General features: G+C 37.3%; 1 protein-coding gene across 2 annotated transcripts in view; it reads left to right on the plus strand.

Moving 5' to 3' along the window:
• Nucleotides 1-2,127: 2,127 nt before the first annotated feature.
• Nucleotides 2,128-24,897, plus strand: part of gria4b (glutamate receptor, ionotropic, AMPA 4b) — an 86,222-nt gene continuing 63,452 nt past the window's right edge. Inside the window, exons 1-2 of one of the 2 annotated variants that reach the window (XM_039688387.2) lie at nt 2,128-2,498; nt 6,343-6,501. In XM_039688387.2, the coding sequence (XP_039544321.1) occupies nt 2,411-2,498; nt 6,343-6,501 (247 nt within the window). In that variant the 5' untranslated portion in view covers nt 2,128-2,410. The remainder of the gene's footprint in view (nt 2,499-6,342; nt 6,502-24,897) is intronic. The other variant, XM_039688385.2, reaches the window with a different exon arrangement.

Below are 24,897 nucleotides of genomic sequence, written 5' to 3' on the forward strand. Positions count from 1 at the left end.
ATGGTGACCTGCAGGGATAGTCACAATACATACATGCATGCATGTGTGTGAATTTTTCCCTGTTTAGGAAAATGTGTGTCTGTTAATGAGATGCCCTGTATTGGTGTGCTCCAGTTAAGTCAATTTTGACAGAGTCGCTCCGTAATTGCTAATTAAATGTATTTGGAGCATATTACTTTAAAACATAAAAGCATGTCAAAAATGTAAACGTGTAAGCTTCTTTATAGAGATAACATTTTTCGCACATGCTCTGTTTCATTTCAATGGCGCTGCATAGATTGAGGACCTTGGACAGAGACACTGCATTTGACGCCTCTCATGTCTGTTCACGCACAGTGAATGCCATGGTTGGTTAAAGCTGTGTAATTGATTCAGCCATTCAAATCTGATAGAGGACAAACAACAAAGTGACATTTAAAAGTCACTTTTGCAAGTATTTACTTATTTAAAGCCATCATAGACAATATTTGAGAGAGTACATTCAAAGGGTCATTGGGTCAATGACATTCACCTGTAAAAAAAAGAGTTCATTTTTTTGTTCTCCATCTCCAGATAAGCGTATTGGCTTCTGGGTTCTCTAAAGCGTCAGTAAATACATAGTGTTCTAAAGAACTCTATAACTTAAAGGAATAGTTCACTTCTGAAAAAACTTTTGCTGATAATTTACTCACCCCCATGTCATCCAAGATATCCATGTCATTCTTTCTTCAGTCGAAAAGAAATTAAGGTTTTTGATGAAAACATTCCAGCATTTTTCTCCATATAATGGACTTCAGTGGGAACCAAACGGTTCAAGGTCCAAAAGACACTTTCAAACTGCAAACTGTTCAAAGGGCTTTAAATGATTCCAGATGATGAATAAGGGTCTTATCAAGTGAAGCGATCGCTTATTTAATAAATAAATAACAAAGTTTAAGTTTTATAAGCTCAAGTGCTCGCCTTGCTCTGTTCTGTGACACACGTTTGTGACTCTCAATTCGAATTTGTTCATCAAAATGAACAAATCTTTTTCCGAGTCATTTGGTTAATTCAACAAACGAACGAAACGAATGAATTGACTCGGAAAAAGATTTGTTCATTTCGATGAACGACTTCGAACAGGAGAGTCACAAAATTTGTGATTCTTTTAAACTTTGTTATTTATTTATTAAATGAGCGATCGTTTTGCTTGATAAGACCCTTATTCATCGCCTGGAATCGTTTAAAGCCCTTTGAACCGTTTGCAGTTCGCACTGAAAGTGTCTTTTGGACCTTGACCAAGTTTTAGACCAATTGTCACTTGTTGACAGAAGTACAATCAATAACTTTGTACAAAACCAAATGTCACTAACCCATTTTTCACATCATTCCTTAAACTTAAAGACTAGATACTGAAGACATAGAGTGATACATTAAAGGAGGAAATTGAGATTGTGATGAACAGTATGATTAATGGGGCTGAACAGAATGGGAGTTAAAGACCAGAAAATGAAAACTCAGCGGCCATTCATTAAATGCCAACAAAATGTGTTAAATGTCTTTGGTCTCTTTCAAAGACTCATGTCTGCCATTTGTTTTATTCCCTTTTACAATTTTGTTGCAGTGCACATTTAAGATTTGTGTCTCAAAGTATGATATATATTGTCTACTAGTAGAAATATACTGGAAAGTGTCACAATCCTTTATGGTCAGCCATGATTTTTCTAATTTTTTTAACATGTAAATGCTAAACTTGCATGGATGTTGTTCCTAATTCAGATTATTTAATAACATCCATCATCATGATCACAAATTAATGTGACATTATAGGTTAAGCTACTATCAGAATAGTTTTTTGTTCCATAAATCCTGTTTTGCGATATTTGATCTATTTCAAGAGGTTGTATGATTGTGTTTCCCCCAATTTGTTCTAGATAGACACTTGTTTGCAAATTTCAAGGCAAAATAACGCACTTAAAACATTCTGGACTGCATGACGTCAAATACACCTTCATTGACCTGTGTGCACCACACTATCACAACTAGTCCAACTTAGCTTTTGTTTCAATGTGATAGTCCAATCGAAAGGGTGGTCGCGTTATAAATGAGCTTTCACTCGGCTGAGGGGATGCTGCCTCGGGAACGCGTTGGAATACGGCACTGAAAGAGAGAGAACACACGAACCCAGGCGAGAAAGAGAGTGTGTGTGTGTGATGGTGTAGAGAAGGCGCATGTGTGATGAGTGTGTATGTGTATGCAGACACTGCCCACCGCTGTCGCGCTCCCCCCATCTTGCATGTGGACCGTCTACCGCCGGACGGAGTCGCACCAGGGTTCGTGCCACTGCAGGGGAAAAACCCGGCAAGAATGGATTTCTAACAACGTTTCTCCTTTCTGTCCTTTACCCAACTGACGTCATCCTCAATGTCTCTCACAAATTTGAACTAACAAAATGAGGATTTCTTGTAATCAGCTCTTACTGCTATTCTCTTGCGTTTGGGGACTCACTATGGGTGCTTTTCCGAGCAGCGTTCAAATCGGTAAGTACGGCGATGCTTGTCAAAGACACGAGCTTCACGTTAAACAGTGTCAAATGAATGACAAAAATAAGACCGTCTGCAGTGGGGGTCAACTGCGAATGTCAGTGCGCAAATAATGCGGTTGGAAGTAGATTTGTTGTATGACAGTATAATATGATTTTAGAGGCAAAATTTAGTGTTTTAGGTTTTTTGGTTTACTTTTTGATTGTTTGTTTTTAGCTGTCACACAGATCAGTGGTTATGGCATCACTGCGGTGCTCTCCGTGGCTCTAACGGTATGTTGTTCTGAAGATGAATCATTCTGAACAAGGGCACAAACGCAATGAAAGTTTATTTATTTATTAACGAATGCTTTGTGAAATCAAAATAGTACGGATAAATGATCACAAAACGACTTAAATATTAATTCACCACCCTGTGAATTGAAAGTGGCTTAATTTATTCCAATACTGCATCAAGCCCCGTGTCAAGCTCTGAGACTCATGGTGCCTGTGAGATACATGATCTCTCTCGCAGCATATTATTTTACCGAAATGATGTAAAGTGTAGCCTACCGTTGTCAAAGGAATGTAATGCCTTAATTACAGTGTAAAAATTCAATAACATTTACAGTAAAAAACTACTGCCTGTGATTTTGTGAATTCAATATATGGTGACGTTTCAGGCATTAAGGGAGGAGTTTTGTTGTCCTTTACATTTTGTATAGGCTTTATTATTAAGTTATTATTTAAACTATTTCATTAATAATGAGTAGATTGGAAAGAAAATAGACAGTTAGCTGTCCACATATAATTCTTTTTTAGCCAACATAAATAGTTCCAAAAGTAGCCAGAGTGTCAAGTCTTGCGTGTCACCAAGCAATGCACAGACTACAATCCAGAATGGAGCTGCCTATGGAATGAAGCAATATATTTCCTTGCTCAAAGCATTCTGTAATCACTAGCTAGATCCACTCTGGGTTTTACATTTCACGCTTCCCACCCACTAAGGAGAGAAACCCACCCACAAATGGTGAATAACACAAATCTTTTTATTTTATTTATTATACCACCAGAAACTATAAAAGTCAACAGAAAGTCAAAAAATATATATTTGGACTTTCCATCCTGAAATATGTAGAAACCGTGAAGTGTTATCAAAACTAACAAACAAACATCAAATAATATGTAGCCTATAAATGTTGGCTTTGTTGCCTTTTAGAAAAAGCTTAAAAATATAAACAATACACCATAAAACAGCTACTGCTTATTAAATGTTTAAAAACAGGACTATAAGGCTAGAAAAAAGTAGAATGTTGGAGCCCGATCTCATAAAAGTTCGTATCTATAGCATGAATGTCATTTCTCGTGCCATTTATACACCAAAAATAGTTTTTGCGTGTATATGGTACGCGTTTTTCGCGTGCACATGATACGCACTTTTTGGCATATAATAAGTACGAACTCCCCATCCCCCTTTCCCCCTAAACCTACCCAGGGGGTTTTCGGTGCATAGCATATGCACGCAAAAAACATTGTTGGCGTAATTGCCACAATCGTGGTATATATAGATACGCACTTTCATGAGACTGTGTTGAATGTTTTGCAGGAAGCTGAACTCACAAAGTCCCTTCTTTGAACATTGTAACGCTCTAAATGTATTACCCACAGGAAAACTGTTAGACCGTTACAAGGTTCAGAGGAGGGACTGTGTGGGGGAGTGGGGTAAGATGAGCCAAGGGGTTGAGCCTGTATCTTGGCAACTGTACACTTTTATTGTCATGCGACTATATACTTTGGAACCACCCATTATTTCTGCCAGACTGAAAAGGAGAAGCACATGGGCGTATTGGAAAGCACCCATTTATTTTAAAAACTGTTTTGGGTCAAAGTAAAATGTTAGCATAGCAGATGTAATGGCTGTTGCATCAAAGCAAATTGTTCCAAATTGTTCTAAAATATTTATGATGCGTGTTGGTGATTTAGCAAGATATATAATATAAGATATTGGTAATAAACCGTAGCCAAACATTTCATAATTGACAGCTGTTTTTAAAGACAGAAATTTTAAATAGCCAACAAAAATAATTTTTGACTAATTTCATAATTTTTAATTGAAAATAGACCAATAAAATTGCATAACATTCATGAAGTTCGCTCTCTCTGCCATCATATGTTGCTTTTAAACATTTTTTCTTCATTGGACGTGTGCAAAATGACTAAATTAGTGATTATGTCTACACTGAACGAGTCTATTTCTGCCTTTCTCATATCTTCTCTCTGTGTAAAATACCTTGTTGTGGCATTTTGTCCACAACAATGTTAAAGGCCCATGCAGTGGCCTTGTACGAAACATTTTGCAAAAGACAACTTTGAGGTGTTTATTATAAATAATGTAAGACGGTAACTTTTACCTCATGCTGTAGGCAACGACGCGTTTCAAATCATTGCTTCTCCCGGGAGACTAGCGCTAAATTAATCACCTATTTTAGCGCCATCTACTGTTTTGATAACTATTGGAGTACCTACTGAGAAAATCGAGCTGAGAGATCTCATCTCACAATCAGACAGATATGCATTTGTATGCACTAGATTTGGTATTAATTCAAAGGTTACATGCAATTTGTTGGATGGTTTGTATTTATGTGTGAAATATTATCAAGGATCATTTGTTTATATTTGTAAAACACAATATGGTTACTCCACTGCATTTTCACTTAAAATTACCTTTGTTTTTGCAAATTGCAAATTGAGTTTTCCTTTGCAAAGCAGATCGAGTTCGTTTGCAAAATGCTGGATTTGTTTGTTTAATTTTTGCACATAATTCACTCCATAGCAGCCATCATTTTGAAATGGCTCCGTTGGGAAGAAAACCGGAAGTGTCGCTTTAAATCATAGGAGAGTCGCGAATGCGATGGGTTGTTGTGTTTCATGTAGAAATTTGTTATTCTAAAAATGTATATACATTTCTTTCATAGTTTAGACTACATACAGTGACGTTTATAAATGTATAAATACATTTTTAGATATACATTCAGAACATAAAAAAGAAGCAGGAACAAACTATATACATATCGCGGCAGCAGCTTCAGGTTGGTAGTCCAAGACATTGTTGTCTATCTGTACTTCCGGGATTCTTCCCACCGGAGCTTCGCTTTCGATTTCAAAATGGCAGCTGCGTGAAATCAGAGTATTGTGCAATTGCACGGCATTTGTTTTGCGCATGTTTTCATGCGCTCGCGGGCTTCGAGAAGCCTGATGTTTAACGGTGTGGCGTTCAGAAGCAAAACATAAACATTTAATTTTTGGGGGGAATCTGACATCTACAAAAAATAATATAATCGCAAATAGCAAGTTATGCGCGGGGGCAGACAACTCTCAAGTCAAGTTACAGCACCATATCTGCCAAATACTTGCTAAGTTACATCAACCTGTGTTTATGAGCTCATTGAAATCGTTTAATATAAAGTTCTCTCGTGCTTTTTTATAACAGGTCTGCTTGCTTTGCGGCTTCTTCTGCTATTGATTATTGTTAAATGCATATTGTTATACATTTTTATTGCTGTCAAAATTACAAGTATTTTTATAGTCCAAACCATACATTTTAATATTCCAGAGAGACGTCATATGTGCATAATGGGGTTATTCGCCTGTGAAAGCTCACTAGAGTGTGCAGTTGACTCATCTGATGTGTCATGTTACATGAATCTCAATATCCTTGAACCATGTGTATTTTTGTACCCATATATTCTCTTTTTCTTCTTAATCAAATAGCCGGTTTCCTATTTGATGTCTTCGGTGCAATGTGTTATTTTTCTTCTCCTGACTTCTTTCTTTCTCACTACGGCTCTCCCTCTTTCCTGCAGGCGGGCTGTTCATCAGGAACACAGATCAGGAGTACACTGCCTTTCGGTTGGCCATTTTTCTTCACAACACAAGCCCTAATGCATCCGAGGCCCCTTTTAACCTGGTACCCCACGTGGACAACATTGAGACAGCCAACAGCTTTGCCGTGACCAATGCCTGTGAGTTCAACCTGCTTAAACTGCCTATTTACATGCATGCTGCTTGATTAGCATCAGAAATAGGGTTGTGAAAGGATCGTGGGTGATTGCTTATGTTGATGGAAATACAGTTGGTTCAGATCAGAGATCAAGTCCCACTTCCAATATGAATAGTAAACAATTTTGGATAATACGAATCATACTGGCTACATAAACTGAACAGAAGCACTACAGACCTTCCATCCAGTCAGCACTGGTGTGTCTTTGTGAAATCTGTCCTCCGGCTCTCAACTGGCACAAATACAGGCTAAGTGCATGTAGGGAGTGTACGGTATATTTGTGTATTCACCCTTCCCCCAATGCCATGAGCCGGGTATTTATTCATGTGTGTGACTGTTTGAATGCATTTGTGTGCATTCTGCTGACATATGTGCTGGCATTGCATAAATTGTGTTTTGTCTTTGGATTTTGCAATGATACAGTCTAGGTCTGCCATAGTTGGTTTATAAACCCCTTCTGGTATTTCTTCTGTGTGGTGCCATGTTTAGGCCTGTGGGCCAGAGTGGTGGTTGTGCTTTAAACCAATAACACAATAAGGTTATGTCACTCACATTGAGGTGCTCCATACTTTCAGAAATTTTTTTTCATTCTTTTCATGCTCAGTATTTTTTGACATAGGGTCAGAGGGTAAACATGCAGCTCAGCCATATTGTGCCTGGACTTCCTTGCTTGTGCCCAGTTTACTTGTTATTTCCTTCACGTAGTTTTTTGTGCTCGACTCTAACCACAGCAGACGGTGTTCCTTATTTTTAGTTCCTTATCTATTGTGCTGTGATGAAGTGAAATGATGACCTGTGCTTCCCAGATATTTGAGCTTTGTGGAAAGTTTGAAACTATGCGACAAAAGAAATGTTTCTCTTTAACTTCTTGCAGAGACAGCATCATAAAGCCCATGAAATAAAAATTGGAGAATTGCAGCTTTCCTGTTACTTTCAAAGCTTTTTAAAAACTGATTGAAGCAGATGCACACATTTAAAATTGACTGTGTCTTTCTGGGAAATTGGAGGAATATTTTGATGACTCCTATTTCGATACACAGTTTTTGTCCAATTAAATTCTGTAGAGAAAATGACCCTCCCTCGAATATCAACCGCAGAGCTCAACAATAAGGATGTCGGAAGTGTTTCAAACTGTATACCCCTGTTTTCAGCTGGATACAAATATGAAGTTATGGTTTTTGCTGTATAATTTTGTATAACGCTGTTTAATTGTAATCAAAATTATTCAACCCCCATTGCAAATCAGGTTTATTGGCCAAATTTACAGACATTGATTCAGCTGTTTGCATTGAACAAATCAAACAAAAGAAATTGAAGTAGCTGGTACGTGATTTGAAAATGAAACTTTAATGAGTTCTGCAGTCTCAAAATTATTCAACCCCCTAAATAAAATATTCAATAGATCCTAAATATTCTTGGTGGTGGGATCCTAAGTGATCCCTAGCCAGATCACTTTTGGGACCTCAGTAGGCTATTTAGAAATTTGCATAGGACCCTGGGTGGAGACCCATTTGTGCAAAAATATTTAATTAGCTGCTCACACATTAACTTTGTGCTCAATCACTGTTATGTACCATTTTTTGAAATAGAATGGATTAAGATTAAAATTTGGACACATGCTGCTCTCCCGAGAATTTTTGGTTTATGTGGTTGCACCCCTCCACCTCCACAATGGCTGAATAGGTGCACTGGAACCCTTCCTAAAACGCATTAAACTTTAGTTTACAAAGAAGTTAAACTCATCGAGTGGTCAGGGGTGTTCACCAGTGTTGGGTGTAACTAATTACTAAGTAATTAGTTACTGTAATTTAATTACTTTTCCCTTGAAAATGTAAAGTAAGGGCAATAGTGGGTTTAACATCAAAATGTACTGTCTGATGCTAAAAAGTATGTTTTTATAATGTAACCTTCTCCTCCGTGGTCAGTTTAAAGATAATTCATGCAATTGTATAGTGTTTATTTGAAAGAATTAACAGATTCATGTCTATCATTGTATTATTCAGCTGGTTGAGATTGATATGGGATTTTGAAAGTAATTAGTAATTAAAAGTAATTAAATACTTTTTAGAGAGAGTAATTAGTACAGTAATCTAATTACACTGTTGAAGAGGTAATTAGTAACTAGTAATTAATTACTTTTTTGTAGAGTAACTAACTTACCCAACACTTGTGTTCACTGATATGCTCACAAAAAAAAATGCTGCAAAAGATGCTTTCCAACAAGTTTTATCATAGTTTTTGTCTGAATTGACTTGGACAAAAACTACGATAAAAGGTCGCTAGGGTGTTTGAATCGATCACAGCGTGTGGAAGGCAAAATGGATTCATTCAAGTTACAGGAAATCCTAGGAGAAAATGTCATGCCGTCAATGAGGAAGCTTTGGCATCATTGGACCTTCCAAAAGGACAATGATCCTAATGTCTTTACGCCAGTGAAAATCTGTCTCCATGTGTAGTACAAAAACAGAAATTTGTGCAAATGGTGACGTCATGCATATGCTTATTACGTGTTCAATCTATGGACGCTTAGTTTCTTTACAAAATGACATTGCCAACTACTGGCCTGGCATGCATAATACAGTGGTTCTAGTCATTTTTTGCGGATCCTGTGAATGGCGATCGTTTTGCATATATGCGAATAACGCAAAGGAAGAACTTTTCAGTTTTTAGAACATCATTGTCGTATAAACGTACGCTTGTACTCCTTAGGGCCGGTTCACATATCGCGTCTTTTGCGCCCTCAAGTTCGTTATTTCAAATATAGGCGCGCGGTATGCGCGCTCATAATGGAAGCGGTGCGGTCGCGGTGCGACGCGCTCGTTTTTTCCATGCGCGTCCGCGCCGCGTCAAAATAAAAACATCTCAACTTTTCAGAATACCGCAAGCGCACCATACGCACACAAGAGGTCATGTGACAAGAACAAACTGAAGCGCCACCGCCCTGGCGCTTTGAAAAATAGAGAATGCGGCGCGCCCAGCGTTTTCTACGCGTTTTTAGGCGCTATATGTGAATCCGGCCTTATCCGACATCATAACAGGCTGTGTTCCCTGATGATGGAGTTGGCCCCTTGAATGATGATGAATTCGTCTGAAATTTATATAGCCTTTTTAACCTTCTCAGCAGATTAACGCACCGTAGTCATTGTAATTTGAGCCAGCCTGATAAATTCCTGTCCTATTACTGTGTATGAACAATCGGTTTCAGTTAAACAGATTAATCGCCTGGTCCGTCACTCGCCATTTTGAGAGCAGTGTAAATCACTGCAGAGGAGCGGCATCCCTGCTTGTATAGTAGTCAGGCTACCAGGGATCTGACATGGTGTGCCAGATCCTCGGCATCTCATCCTTTCCTTCCTTCCTCTGTGGCTGTCTGCAGCTCTGTTTGCAGTGTGTTGCACATGATGGCTTTTATTCCTCGCTGGGGAGCCATCGCTGCCACGGGAGGATGAGTAGAGGACAGATTATTCGCTCCCAATGATCTTTTTTGCTTTCAGCCGCCCGTTTCTTTCCCTCCATCCTCTCAGTTCTGCAGTGTTATTTTACACAGTCAATGGTTAAATTAAGTGGAGAATGACAAATGCGTGTTTTTGGCGAGGGTGAAGGGCAATTTTGAATTGGATTTGTGTGACCTCTAGGACAGTTGTGCAAGTGGGCATGTTTTCAGCTTCTCAGCAGTGGGTATGTCAACTCAGCAGCATAGAGCTGATGCATGCCTCTTTTTGTGTAATTCAGTCATAGCCGAGACAATTTGTTTCCTACTGTCGTGTCAGTGTGCATGATAGCATCGCCACATGGGCATATGCCCCTCTCCACAGAGCGACGCTCAACCTATTTACACACAGCGCCACATGAGTGAATGCTGCTTTATAATAGGAGCATGGCAGCTGGATGAAGTGTTATTGGTGCTTTTAAACTGTTTTATTTAAGAGGTCAGCAAACAAAACAGTTGTGATGTTTACTTTTCCAGTTGTTCTAGCCCCAGGGAGTCTCTTGTATCCGATATCTTAAATATGAAATACGGTTGTGCCACTTGAGCAGGGTTCGGAGTAAAATTGTCACAAATGCGACGATTGACATTTATAAACTTGGTCAGGTTCGTGAGTGACTGATTCTGTAATTTGTAAACTAGTGATGCAAAATTTCTGCAACAGAAAATATTAGCCTGAAATGGCACAAATAAATAATTTTATGATTTCTGTTGAAATAGTTTTGGAGGGTTGACATATTGAGAGGTATTTTATCACCTCTGAACATGACAATGTGAACATCATATTAAGTAGGCCTACAGTTACCCAAATTTAATGTCCAGAATGACCAAAACTTAGAAGATCCAAAAAGGTATTTAGATGGAAATAAAAACCCATATTAAATATGGAAATTATATAAAGCAATTGCATTTTTAAATGGAAACTATAATTTCAAATGAAAACTCTATTTTTTTCTAACAAAAAAAAAACATTTCAGGTTATCACTATTGACACTTTGTAAAATAAAAATGTGATTTTGCCAATTTTGTGGCTCCCTTTTAGTCTAGAGCCCTGCACTGTAAAAATGAATATGCTTTATCTAATCAATAAAATTGTGGCAACAGATTACAAGCAATTTTATAAATTAAACTGAACAAATTAGAATTGAGTAATAATTAATCAAATTATTCCTTAAAAGTTTACACCAAAAAATTAAACTAAAATATCCGAATAACAGACAGAGGTCGAAGATTAATTAAGAACTTTTTATTTTATATTGCTAACATTGAAGACAGCTGATATTAACAAGCATAATCACTGAAGGAGAAAACCTTCATTTTATAACAAACCTAAAACAAACAATGATCACCACAATGGTGACTTAAATGTGTGTGGTTGTACATGTTACTCATTTTAAATGGTTAATTATTACTCAATTCTAATTTGTTCAATTTAATTAATGATATTGCTTGTAATCTGTTGCCACAATTTTTTTGATTAGATAAAGATTATTCATTTTTACAGTGTGTAGGCTGATTCTTATTTTTTCATTAACCTTGATTTTTGTCAAAAAATGTAACATCTGCGATACAGCAGCACTACAAGCTAGCTACGTGACATTTGCTCATCCAGTGGTGTGAGTTTAGGGTGAGAACTATTGGACATTTTTCAGACACCCGTGACAGCCTCTGTGTGGCCTTGATGCACCCTTTTGCCCAGCAATTACCTATTATATTTGCAGTTCTGTTTGGTATTGCTAGTGGTACAAAGTACTTTAAACTGCACTTTTAATATACTGTGTTCAAGCTTATGCTCTTTCATTCACTGTACTGTTTAATTTTTATTAGCATGGATCAGAGACATGATGCTCAGAACAGATTGTTTGAGAGAATTATGGTGTATGGAAACAGTGTGCAAAATAATGTCTTCGGCTAGTGCCTTTGTTCTGTTCCATCTGCTTTTCAAATGTATGAAGCTTTCAATCAGGCCCCTATGAACACCGCAAGAGTCTCTTTGCTTTGTTTGGTCTGTCAACAGAGAAGATTATGTGGCAAACAGATAGGCCTGTGTCCATATGTGTGTTTAAAGCCACAATGTCCCTCTGTCCCCATCATTCTCTCAGAAGGCTTTCTCTTCCAAGGGGTTTGGCTATCCAAAAAGAAAAGAAAAAAAGAGAGAGAAAACCGCACAAGCCAAGCGGTGATGAAAATAGCCAGAGGCTTGTAGGGACTGTTTCTCCAGATTGGATCCCTCTGTGAACAGAATCCACCCCATATCACTGTTTCTCCCTCTGCCTCACTCTTTCTCATGGATAGAATATTTCAACACTGTAGCTTTCTAACTGTCTTTTTTTATATATATAAAGGCCAGTTTATACTGTCAAAATATGTGTTTATGTATATTTTAATATTAGAACTCTTTACAATATTACCTGACAAATATTTACTTTTTATTATGATGACACTATACTTTTTTCTACCCATTATCCTCCATAAACCTGAAATGAAACAACATTTTTGCCGTCAGTAGAATTAAATAATTGTTATTTAATCTTATGATATCCAAGCAGTCTTTCAAAAACATAAACATAATGTCAAATTTGATGTAATGCAAGCTTATTTAGAGAAAAGATGTATAAATAAAATGAATGTATCCAATTTGTAGCCATTTGCTGCCCCCTCTGAGGGTCCTGAACCCCAGTTTCCATGTTGTTGTTTAGACAGAATATCTACATTGTGTATTCATGACTTGTTTTGTCTTCATCAAAAGTCTACAGTGTGCCGACATGTTTTAGTAAATGTGTGGCAGAATGTCTTTTTGCACTCTGCTGAACCATTTCCTCTCTTCTCCCCTGGAGGCAGGGCTCTGGACTCCCTTTGAGTGGTTGGGATTCACCTTTTGATTGAATGTCTCGGGCGGCTGGCTCTCTGAGGATCTTGGGGTGTATTTTTGGGTTCGGTTCGATCCTCCTGCCTCTGAATGCGTTCCGGTTAGGATCTGTAAATGATGAAGGGATGGAAGGGACTGTTTGGGCTAATGGGATGGAGGGGTGTGTAGTGGTGCAGGGTTTCCTTGAACAAGACATTAATACGGCCAGACAGTGCAGAGAACACACAGGGATGTCCAAAACATTACAGACTACTAACAAAAAAGGCTTACTTACCATACCGAAGCTATTTAATGGCACAATAACGAAATATTTATTAATGAAGATATTGTTATTTAAAAAAGGGTATTTTTTTTTCTAAATTTCTTTTTAAAAAATACAATGAAACTAGAACACTCAAATTGATGAACGGCAACATTTTCAATATATTTTGTCACAAAAAGATGCAAAAAACCTAAATGAGTCAGTGAATCATTTATTTGATCAGTAAATTTAGATCATTGAGTTGTTTATTTACACAAACTATGCGCATGAACTGGTTTAGTACAGTGAATGACTTCTTGGCTCTATATAAATACTTTTATTTATTTATTTTGAAATGTATGCTTTTATTCTGCAAGGTGATATTAAATCATTCAAAAGTGAGAGGAAAGGCATTTACAATACAAAAAAGTATATCTGTTTCCAGCATCTCTGTGCAATGAGGTTCGTTCTTGTGGGAAAGAGGCGGGAACCAGCGAACATTTCACAGTAATAACAAAATAAAACTAATACAAAAACGAAAACAAAAGTGACCGCTGTCACCGACAATAAAACAAAACATCACATAAAATCAGGCCTGTTCCTCTCTCGATCTTCACGATCTTCGCTCCTCCTGTCATGCTTCCACTCCTCCGTGAGAGATATGAGACCTGTGCGTCGCTCATCAGTGATCACGCCACCAACCTCGCCCCATTCCCTCATGGCCCCCTGCCTCGCCCTATTCGCCACACACTGTTTCTACACAAAATATGAAGCAGCATAACTGTTTTCAATGTTCATAATAATTAGAAATTATTCCGGAGCAGCAAATCAGCATATTAGAATGATTTCTAAAGGATCATGTGGCACTATACTGACAATTCAGCTTTGCCATTGGCAATAATAAATTCAATTTGAAAATATTTTAAAAGTGAAAACAATTATTTTATATTGTATTTTTTCACAGTAATACAGCTGCTATGATGAGGCTTTAGACACAATTTATCATCAGCTCTAAGTATGTCTTCACATTTACACTATTATTAGTCATTTTTTCTTGTACTTGGATTTCACAGATCAGTTGCTTTTATCAAAATTCTATTTTCCCCATGTTTAAAAAAAAAAAGCTTGGTTATCCACCAAAGAGTTCTCGAGAAATTCTTTAACTAGTGCAGAGGCCAGATATGTTCTATGGATTCTTTTCAATGGGCTCTGCTGCATCTATCTTAACGTTGCGCCAATATCTCCACAGATTAGAGCCTTTTTATCTGCCTCAAAGTGTTCGCTTCACCGAGCAACTGTCTCCGTCGAGGCCAGGTAGAGCCGATAGATTGGAAATCCTCTGAACCTCTTTCAAAGTCCTTTTCTCTCCCTGTGGGATTCTTCCCATGGCGTATTTCTCTGTCCTTCAAACTGTGCTTCAGAATCACGACGGGGCTGGAATGATGGATCACCTTAGACCCACGCACAAGGACGACATGTAGGCAGGGAGGGATGGGCTGATGCAGGGTAAGGGGTGGCTGTCCCTCAACTCTCCTCTGGCAGGTCCAGTGATTTGTCAGCCTTCTTTCATATTTTTTTGCCAGTGGATCAGACCACCGCTACATGGGAAATACAGATGTGCTGGTGGATGTTAGGAGGGGCCAGGACAGTCTCACGCAATAATAACCAACTGCAGAACCGCAGAGCCATACGTCACAGCAGTCTGAGGACAGCAGCGCCAGGCCAGGAGTCTCAGACCGGTGTTGGGGTGGAGTTATAGCGTCATTAAGGGTATATTTAGTGCTTGGATGGGGTTGGCCATGCTTTAATACACACTACAAGATATTCAGCGCAAGTTTGGGACGATTTATTCCCTTCTGTGTTTGAACAGGCCTTTAAACTCAATGGAATCCTATACAACACAATATAAAGAGTATTATTTTGGTGATGCTGGAAAAAGTGACTGTGAGTGACGCTTCCTTACACTGTAAAAAATGCCTGTGAAATGTACAGTTATTTACTGTAGATGTCACAGTAACAATACTGAAAACGATTTTTACAGTAGAATATTGTAAAGTTTACAGTAAGACCTTAAAAATCACAGTAGTCCAAGCATTACAGTGGAAATCACAGTAGTCAAAGAATTACTGTAAAAAAAATCACAATACAGCCACTAAAGTACTGTAAATAGTAAACTACTGTAATTTTCCTTTTTTAATCATATCTTTCTTTGTAACCCTTGTGTTGTAACTTGTACTCTGATGCACCTGCTGCATGAGCTTTCTATTCCATTATATATATATATATATATATATATATATATATTTATTATTATTATTTTTTTGAAGAAGAAGAATTTAAATATCTTTTGTTTGTTTGTATTTGTGACTGTAAATGGGTGTTAACAGGGCATAAACATATTTACTGTAAATACAACTAAAATCACAGTATTTAATTGTTTTTGATTTTACAGTATAAACATAAAATACTGTAAATGGAAGTACAGTACCCTTACTGTAAATAGTATTCACAGTAACTTACTGGCTAATCGTTGCCAGTAAGTTACTGTAAATTTTACAGTAAATTTTTTACAGTGTAGTCATTAGCTCCTTAATGAGTCTTTGTCCTTCCTTGCATGTTATACACCTGGAAGCTTGGCAGAATCAGTATAATAAGATTGGTAAAATCATGTTTGATGAGGTCTCTGGATTGTCAGCAATGCAATTAAGAATTCTGATTATGAATATATTTTCCATGACTTTGAACAAGATGGAGTCACAAAGATGGAGTCAAAAATTTCTACAAAATATGGCCACTGCTGGCTTATCTCCATTTGAGTCACTTTTCTTTAAAGGATTATTATTCCCTTATTCCCAGCTGTCCCGATTTGCCTTGTGCTTCTGATAGCAGCAATTGATAAGTAAGATATATGTATCACATCTGATTATTTTTTTTAGCGCTGACACATTTCTCGGGTAATGAGATAACAGCTTGACACATATGCAGCAATTTTTGCTTTGAAGCAAAATCGCTTTTATTTGTTTGTTAGATCTGTCATTTGCCATATGGCACAGCTAAAACGTTTGATCGGTCATGGCCTGTAGCCCCAACCTCATCTGCAATGCCTGTATCAGCACTACACACCTCCATCTTGATAAGTCAGTCAGCCACCTCTGCGTATGAGCGAGTCAGAATGATGGAGAGGTGTAGACAGCGGAATGAAAAGCTATGGATGGAAGGATGGATAATGCAACAAAGAGCTGACACAGGAGAAAAGATGAAGTGCCTGGTGGTGAAGAATGGCCCAGAGTACGAGACCAGACAGGTTTATTATTCCAGGAATTGTTTAGATTTCCCTGATATGTACACTGGAATTTTTATATTTTCCCTTTGAACTTGACCAACAAAGTGTAACGACAAACACGGATGTGAGCTTGACTTCTAATGAGTGGAAATACGGAAGGAGAAAATGTAGAAATTTGAATTGGAGAAGCCGTAGCACACAATATGTCGGCTATGTCGGCTACAGTGCTATTTATTTATACTGTATACTATTATACACTGCCCAGCCAAAAAAACAAACAAAAAAAAATTCACTGTTTGGATTTAAATTGAAAAATGCTTAAGAGTTGGATCATTATTGGAGTGATTATTATGTTTCTAGCATGTTATATGTTTGGCAACAGTTCTTCTAGCCCTAATCGATGGAGTGTGTAGCTTTTCATTTCTTAAACAACCATGGAAGACACATATTCCAGGATAACAAAGCCAAGATTCATCAGACTTAAAATGAAGAATCATTTTCACACACGAATTGGCAACTCTAAGTCCAGAAGAGTCTTTGGGATGTTTGCAGTGCTTCATTGCATCGTCAATATAAGATCTTGACCAAAAATTGATGCGCGTCTTAATAACATTACAACATTTATTTCAATCAAGAGGTGCATACATTTTTGGTCAAGATCTGTGCAGTATTTATTCATATTTTTAATATGTTCAATATTTTTTTATTTTTTTAGTTTAGTCCTATGCATTTGTTGTTGCATATACAGTAGTAAAACTGCAGCCTGTAGTTTACTCCTTTTTTTTTCTTCTTTTTTTTCTTTGTCAGATAAATACCATAGGCAAGTGTTTTGTTTCCCTTTAATATTTAAAGGATTTTAAAAATACAACACAAATTAATGAATTTATTTTTATTTTATTAGTTCATCTTATTTCAGTTATTTGACAAGACAATATTTCTAATTTTATTCATTTCTAAGTTTAATTTTTTCATCTAATGCTTATATTTTATAAGTAAATGTTGCTGTAATGCGATTTAAAAAATAGAAAACAGATTTTTGAATTAAAAAAAAGTATAACCTTTAAAATAATTTGCATATTTTCCATTTTATCGATTGATTTTGCCTGTGCACGTCTCTCTGCTTCTATTAACCATTTTAACTCCAATTATGACTTTCATTTTTTATGGAGTTTGATTAAATATTAAACTGTTGTCCACTCTGTGTTTATTTTAGGCAAGTTTTTGTTTATTTTTTTTTATGCTGTCTTTTTTTATTGCTGAGTTGGTTATGCAACTACCCTTTCCCTTGACACTCTTAATGGGGGAGGTGTAGACTGGAGGAGGACTTGTGTGAACTCTGTTGCTTACTGTTAATTACTTGGATAGTTAGACTAGAAGCCTCTCTTGTGTACTGCCCCAATCTTTCATATAGCTGTTTTTCATTTTTTTTCCCCACTTGGCAGCATCATTTTTTGACTAAAATTAGATTGGAAGATGGAATGATAAATGAAGTTCCTTTGCCTTAAAGCGGTGCCCTTATAACTTCCAAATCAGTCGTGCTTGGTATTACAAAATAGTTAGTAAAAGTGCGTTAAAAAACCCAAACAAACAAACACACCCCTCCCTACATTGCTCTGCCCCAAATGTACAAACACATAATGCAAAAGTGGTTGTCTCTATGATAGCTGAAACGAACCAAAAAAATGCTTTGTGAAAAATCAAGCTTTTCTAATATTATACAGTATACCCTAAACAGTTGAGAAAATGTAATGTGTGTCAGTATGTTAGAATAGATCTTAAAGTGACGGCAGCCTAATATACTTGTCTCTGTCAATAATGTTAATTAAAAAACAAACAAGATAAAATTACTCTTTGCTCTTGACTGAATAACTTTTAATTTCTGTACTAAAGTATTTGCTGAATAGGCCTTAAGTCAGAATTAACTTCGTTTAATGATTTGTTTATATAAAAGCAATATCATATTGCTTAAAAAGAGGCAAATGTGGCTCATTGATTTGAGTTTGAGGACATTATAATATGGTTATTTCAGTCCATCCACCAAGTTGTCTTTTATCCAAGGTTTGGCTATTGATCAAGGCATTTATGCAGTATACACACCCTGTAGACATTATAAGGCCAGCCAGGGTTATTCCTCTGGCGTCTTCAAGGAACTGTGGTTCCTAATTATCTTACTTGGCTTATTATAACTTAAAATACACTATTAGCTCAAATAGACCTTAGGTGAATGGACATTTATAGTCTATGCTCAAGAGTTGGCTAAATAAGCTATCGGGGGAGAAGCTTGTTTTGCTGCGTCATCCTGTACACAAAGCAACCGTCTCTTCTGCACGGTAATTACTTCTATTATAATGCTGCATTGGCAATCCTAAATATAAGCATATTAAGTTATCGTCAGTCTTTTTTATTTATGATTTCTCTTGGACTGTCTGCAGAGGAAAACTGAGATGTTTCCTAATCCATTCCGCGGCCATTGCGGTATGTCCTTTTATTGAGCGATATGAATTCATTTGTTCTTTTGAAGATCCCACAAATTGCACTCCTAAATCATTGCGCTACACTGATAAACGACCACAAGCTATGGTTTAATCTCATGACATTCCGAATGACTGGCGGGATGTTTTCAGTGGCCTTCTGCGATCCCAAGTGTGCTTCTCTCACTAAATCCAGCCAATAAATAAAGGCACTGTAGTAAATGAGTGCGAGGTCTGAACTTTGACCTCGGTCCCTGTGCAGCCATTTTCTACCCTTGGCCTTTTATTACAACTCCTTTATCATTGGGGGTTTTTCAGGACACAATGTAATGCAATGTCTTTGTTTTTTTGTTGTTGTTGTTGAAATGTGGTAAAATAAGCAAAAAAAAAAATGGTTACACAGCATTTTAAAAATATGCTGCTTATGAAATGAGATGCTGAAAAACAAAAATGCAATGCAAAAATTAACAAATATTGCATTCTTGACTGGAAAGTGGGAAAGAAAAATATAATATTTTATATTATGAAATTTTACGTCTAAAATCATAATCATAAAATGGCTTAGTATTATCTTAATTTTCAAGCAAATTTTGATTAAAACAATTTCAACAATTAATCTGCATGTCATAATTAAGATTAAGGACTTTTGACAAATTGCATTACTTTGTAAAGTATGCCTTGTTTATGATCTGTTTAATTGGTACAGTGTTATGAGGTTGTTATGAGGACTTAAGTATAAAGATAATAATTTATATTTTTTAAACTTCAGTATGTAATGTGTGTGTGTGTATACGGCAGAACTATATAGCTCTAGATTGCTGACTGCCGAGTCCACACTTCAAAAGGAAGAGGAACGGCATGCGATCCAGGTCCACAATGCTTTGTCATTACTGTGCAGGCAGACGAACAGCTGCTGTGAAAGGCCTGTGTTCCACAGCCATGCTGGACTTACGACGCACAGCACACTTTCAATTATATGGGCCGTGGGCAGGGCGCCAGGCTGTGTAGAGATGGGTGCTTTCCAATTACACGGCAGGACTCGGCTGCAAAGTGAATGAGCTGCGGCCGAACACACAGACACGCTTATGTTTTTAGCCCACACACAGGCTTGCGTGCAAGGGTGCCGTGACCAATCGCACAACTGACTTTATAGGGATGTTTAACATCAGCAATAGCTTTCAGTGTAATAAATCACTTTCTCAGCTAATGAAGTGTATGTGTCAAATGATGGTTTGTGTTTGAGAATTTTAAAGCCCTTATGTTTCTCTACTGAGGTTTGTTAGCCTGCCTAGGGAGAAACTTTATAGAGTGCTTATTGATTAGTTTAACGCAAGGTTCTTGCTCCCTGCATTTTATGAAAGGAAAAAATTACATTAGATCTAATCCGGTGGTTTTAATGGATTTCAAAAGTCGACTTGTGCACCGTTTACTCGTTTTGTCAGAATCAAAAAGGTTATTAATGGGGGCGTCATGCTTTCTTTATTTTAATCTTTTTTGTATGTACAGTAGTTTGTGCAGTAGGTGAGATAAAATATGGCCAAAGGAAAGAAAAATGTTGCATTTATATATAATCTATAATTTGTTGTTATATATAAAGTATTTTGTTTTGCATGTAAGTGTGCTGGTGACTGTGGGGGCCATTTTAGGGGCGGCAGTGGCTCAGTGGTTCATGTGGGTTGTCTACGAACCGAAAGGTTGGTGGTTCAATCCTCGGTTCCACCTGACCAAGTGTCGAGGTGTCCGTGAGCAAGACACCTAACCCCAGCTGCTCCCGACGAGCTGGCTGGCGCCTTGCATGGCTGACACCGCCGTCGGTGTATGAATGTGTGTGTGAATGGGTGAATGTGAGGCAAATGTAAAGCGCTTTGGTGGCCATTAGGTCTATGAAGGCGCTATATAAATGCAGTCCATTTACCATTTTAGTTCAGTGCTCATTGTCATGTTCAAGAAACCAATTCGAGCTTTGTGACATACAAAGTACATGGTGGCCATAAAGGGATGGACATGGTCAGAAACAATGCTCAGGTTGGCCGTGGCATTTAAACGATGCCCAATTGGTACTAAGGGGTCTGAAGTGTGCTAAGAAAACATCCCCCACACCATTACACCACCACTATCAGCCTGCACAGTGGTAACAAGGCATGATGGATCCATGTTCTCATTCTGTTTACGCCAAATTCTGACTCTACCATCTGAATGTCTCAACAGAAATCGAGACTCATCAGACCAGGCAACATTTTTCCAGTCTTCCAGTTATTTCGGTCAAAGTTGCTCTTCAATCAGCTTGAATCAGTCGGCCCATTCTCCTCTGACCTCTAGCATCAACAAGGCATTTTCACCCACAGGACTGCCGCATACTGGATGTTTTTCCCTTTTCACACCATTCTTTTGTAAACTTTAGAAATGGTTGTGCGTGAAAATCCCAGTAACTGTAGATTGTGAAATACTCAGACCGGTCCGTCTGGCACCAACAACCATGCCACGCTCAAAATTGCTTAAATCACCTTTCTTTCCCATTCTGACATTCAGTTTGGAGTTCAGGAGATTGTCTTTACGCAACTGCCATGTTATTGGTTGATTAGATAATTGCATTCATGAGAAATTGAACTGGTGTTCATAATAATCCTTTAGGTGAGTGTAAGTAGACTAGCTGCAGTAAATAATACTTCAGGGTAAATTAAAAGCAGCATAAATATAAACCATGGCAGCAAATGATTACTGTGGCGAGCAAGACGAGGCCGAGAGATGCGAGACAGGTTATAAACGACTTATTATCACTCACCCCACCGGCCTCACGCCCCTCTCACGTCCCTCGGCCTAGTCCTGCTCGCCATAATTATATTTAAAATAATAATTTAAAAGCTTGGGCTACTTTACTCCAATAGTAAGTATTCTAGCCCCATTAACCCTTAAGTTGTTGCATTCTAAACAAACTTTATCATAAAATGAAAGCAGATGGAATCTTTTAAGGTTCATGTTAGGTGTAAATCGTTGCTTTTGATATTGTTTTTTTAGCAGTAGTGAAGCCAGATATTCACAGTCTTCTCTGAACTATAATTGTAAACTTAAAAGAATCATCATCATGGAGCAACGAAAGGATCGAGGTAAAACTGCAACTTTGTGAAGTAGTTTAGCACTTGAACTACATGTTTCCAGAAATGGGATATGACCAAACAATCCCAAAACATATGCAAAAAGCCTATACCTTTAGAATAAGTATTACATTGACTAGATTAGGATTTGATGAGAGTTTCATCAGCCATCACCTATGGGGTACAATACATTTTGTGTGCAGTTTTGAAGTGCATAAGAATGTGTGAAGGGTTTTTGGAGGTGATTTAACCAAACTATTCCAATCAGAACTACAACCCAACCAGGAGAGTTATGTCTCCCATACAGCTAGTGCCTTCAATGATTTATATGAACAAGTACTAGTGTAGTTGCTTATAGATCAAAGTTTCTAGATCAAAGCTACGGAAGTTTCTAGTGTGTTTGATCCACTTTAACAATGGGTGATCACTGCAGACCTTAACTTCAAATATAAAAAAGAAGGTATACCTGACAAGTAGTAGTCTGTTTGAATTTCCTGAAATGTGCGCAGTCCTCTACCATTGAATATATCACCGAAAGTGAGTAATGGCTGCATTTATAGATACATTTCTATTTGAAGAGTTCAGATGCAAAAGTGCCATTTGAAATTTTCTTCTAGAATGATCATTTTTATCAAGCTTGTATATTTAAGTTCAGTAATTTCACTTAAATGACAATTAATAGGTAGTCTTCATTGTCATTTAAGTGAAATTACTGAACTTAAATATACAAGCTTGATAAAAATGATCATTCTAGAAGAAAATTTCAAATGGCATTTAGAGGCTTTTGCATCTGAACTCTTCATTTATTATCAATGCTGAAAACGGTCGTGCTGCCTAATTCTTTTGTGTAAACTGTGATACATTTTTTTCAGGAATCTTTGATGTATAGAAAGTTCATATATTTCACATTTATTTATTGATAAAGTACAGTTTAAAAAATATTTATCTGAAATAAAACTTTTGTAACTTAATATATTTCTTTATTGTCAGTTTTGTTCAATTGAATGCATCCTTGCTGAATAGAAGGATTAAAGGGGTGGTATAATGCCATTTTCACAAGATAAGAAAATAAGTTTCTGATGTCCCCACCCAGAGTGTGTATGTGAAGTTTTAGCTCAAACTACCCCACAGATATTTTTATATAGCATGTCAAAGTTACTTTTTGAGGGAGAGCAAAAACGCAGCGTTTTTGTGTCTGTCCCTTTAAATGTAAATGAGCTGCTGCTCCTGGCACAGATGGCTGAGCTTCTACAGCTTGTGTCCTTTTACCTCACACACACATGTATTGAAAATATCATAATACTTTTATGTTCAATCCGGAGTCAGACAATGATGGAGAGAAGCAATAAGTGATAACGTAGAATGGAACAGGACATTTCTGAATGGTTAGTTGATGAATTTAGGTAGCTTATGTGTAGTTATCTTGTAGACATTGATTAGCATATTCTGTCATGATTCTCGGGGGCGGGGTTTATGTAAATTTTAGGGTTTGTGATATCATTGACCCAGGAGCAATGTTGTGTAGTCCCTATCAGCCGTTTGTTGTAGTCCTTAAAAAGCAATTTCTTTAAAAAGAAATATCTCCCTTTGCTTTGAACTTTGAGCATCATAAATTTACAGATGTTATTTATGCTCAAACAGCAACATAACACACTAACTAAAGTTAGAAAAGTGAAATCATAATCAACCACCTCATAATCAACCAACCAACCCAACACCAGCCGTCGCCATCTTGGCAGCGCATCACCACCACCAGTTGCTACTGGCTAGGTGGCAAAACAACATTTAAGTGACTTTAATTGAGCTTAATTAAACATAATGATCAAAGACACTTTAAAAAAATAAATTTGCTTTTTAAAGTGTTTTTGTCTCAGAAATCTGTGGGGACATGTGGTTCACATCCGTCAGTTTGAATGGACATGACGCTTCTGGTTACTCAGAATTGAAGGCCGATTATGACCTCACTGTGTTCTATTTCAGTATTCTGTTCCATTCTGCCCTTAGAAAAGAGCTGTCAATCAAAGCCTCCCTGACACACATTTGTACAAAAAGACTCGACCTGTGGGACAAATGACCCTGACAGATCGCTGTATGACTCAGTCATTCTCCTGCTTGTAAGTGTTGACCCGCGGATTACAGCAAGGAACAAACCCTTCAAATTTAAAGGTCCCATGAAGTGCCTTGGAACGCAATGCTTTGTATGATTGATGAAATTTCTACTGAAAAAGGAAGCTAAGGTGGGACATATTTATTGGCTCCTCCCCCTTTTCAAATAGCCAATATCGTTTAGTTTAGACTGCTACTCGTACTTGACAGTACTGTGGAAGCGAATCCAAGTGCTGATGATACGTTGGATTTAATATTAGAGGTGTGAATAAATTCAAACCATTTCATTCTTAACCAACATACATGCGTAATAAAACTTGAGCGTTTGAGCAACCGAGCACACATCTCCAACCCATATTGCTCCGTGAAGTGCCAATGCTTTAATAAGATGGAAGATATGATGAGAAGCTGAAGTGGTTATAAAAATCTGTGATCCATTTTAGCGGAAGTGAGAGATCTCCTAAACGTGAATTTTGTCGTTGTTTTGGGACACACCAGCTTATTCATAACCTTAAGGCTAACATACTAAAAGCTAAAAAATAACATTTTAATTTCAGGGGCCTTTAAGGGTAGAAGATATCATTTTATGACAGATCGCAATGTTATGTTTTTTCAGTTTTTCTTTAAATGAAAAGAACTTCCAAACAATTACACTTGAAATTTGATCAATTCTTGCAGATTTTTTTTTTCCAAACAAAGATCATTGCCTGCCTCTCCTAATTTATTTAAACTCAGCCTTCGCTACACAGATGTTGCTTCTTGTTAGATGTGCATGTAAGAGCTCATTTGGCAAAAATGCGGTGGAAAAC

The sequence above is a fragment of the Pimephales promelas genome, chromosome 19 (assembly GCF_988280905.1).
Source record: "Pimephales promelas chromosome 19, fPimPro1.hap1.1, whole genome shotgun sequence".
NCBI classification, from domain to species: domain Eukaryota; kingdom Metazoa; phylum Chordata; class Actinopteri; order Cypriniformes; family Leuciscidae; genus Pimephales; species Pimephales promelas.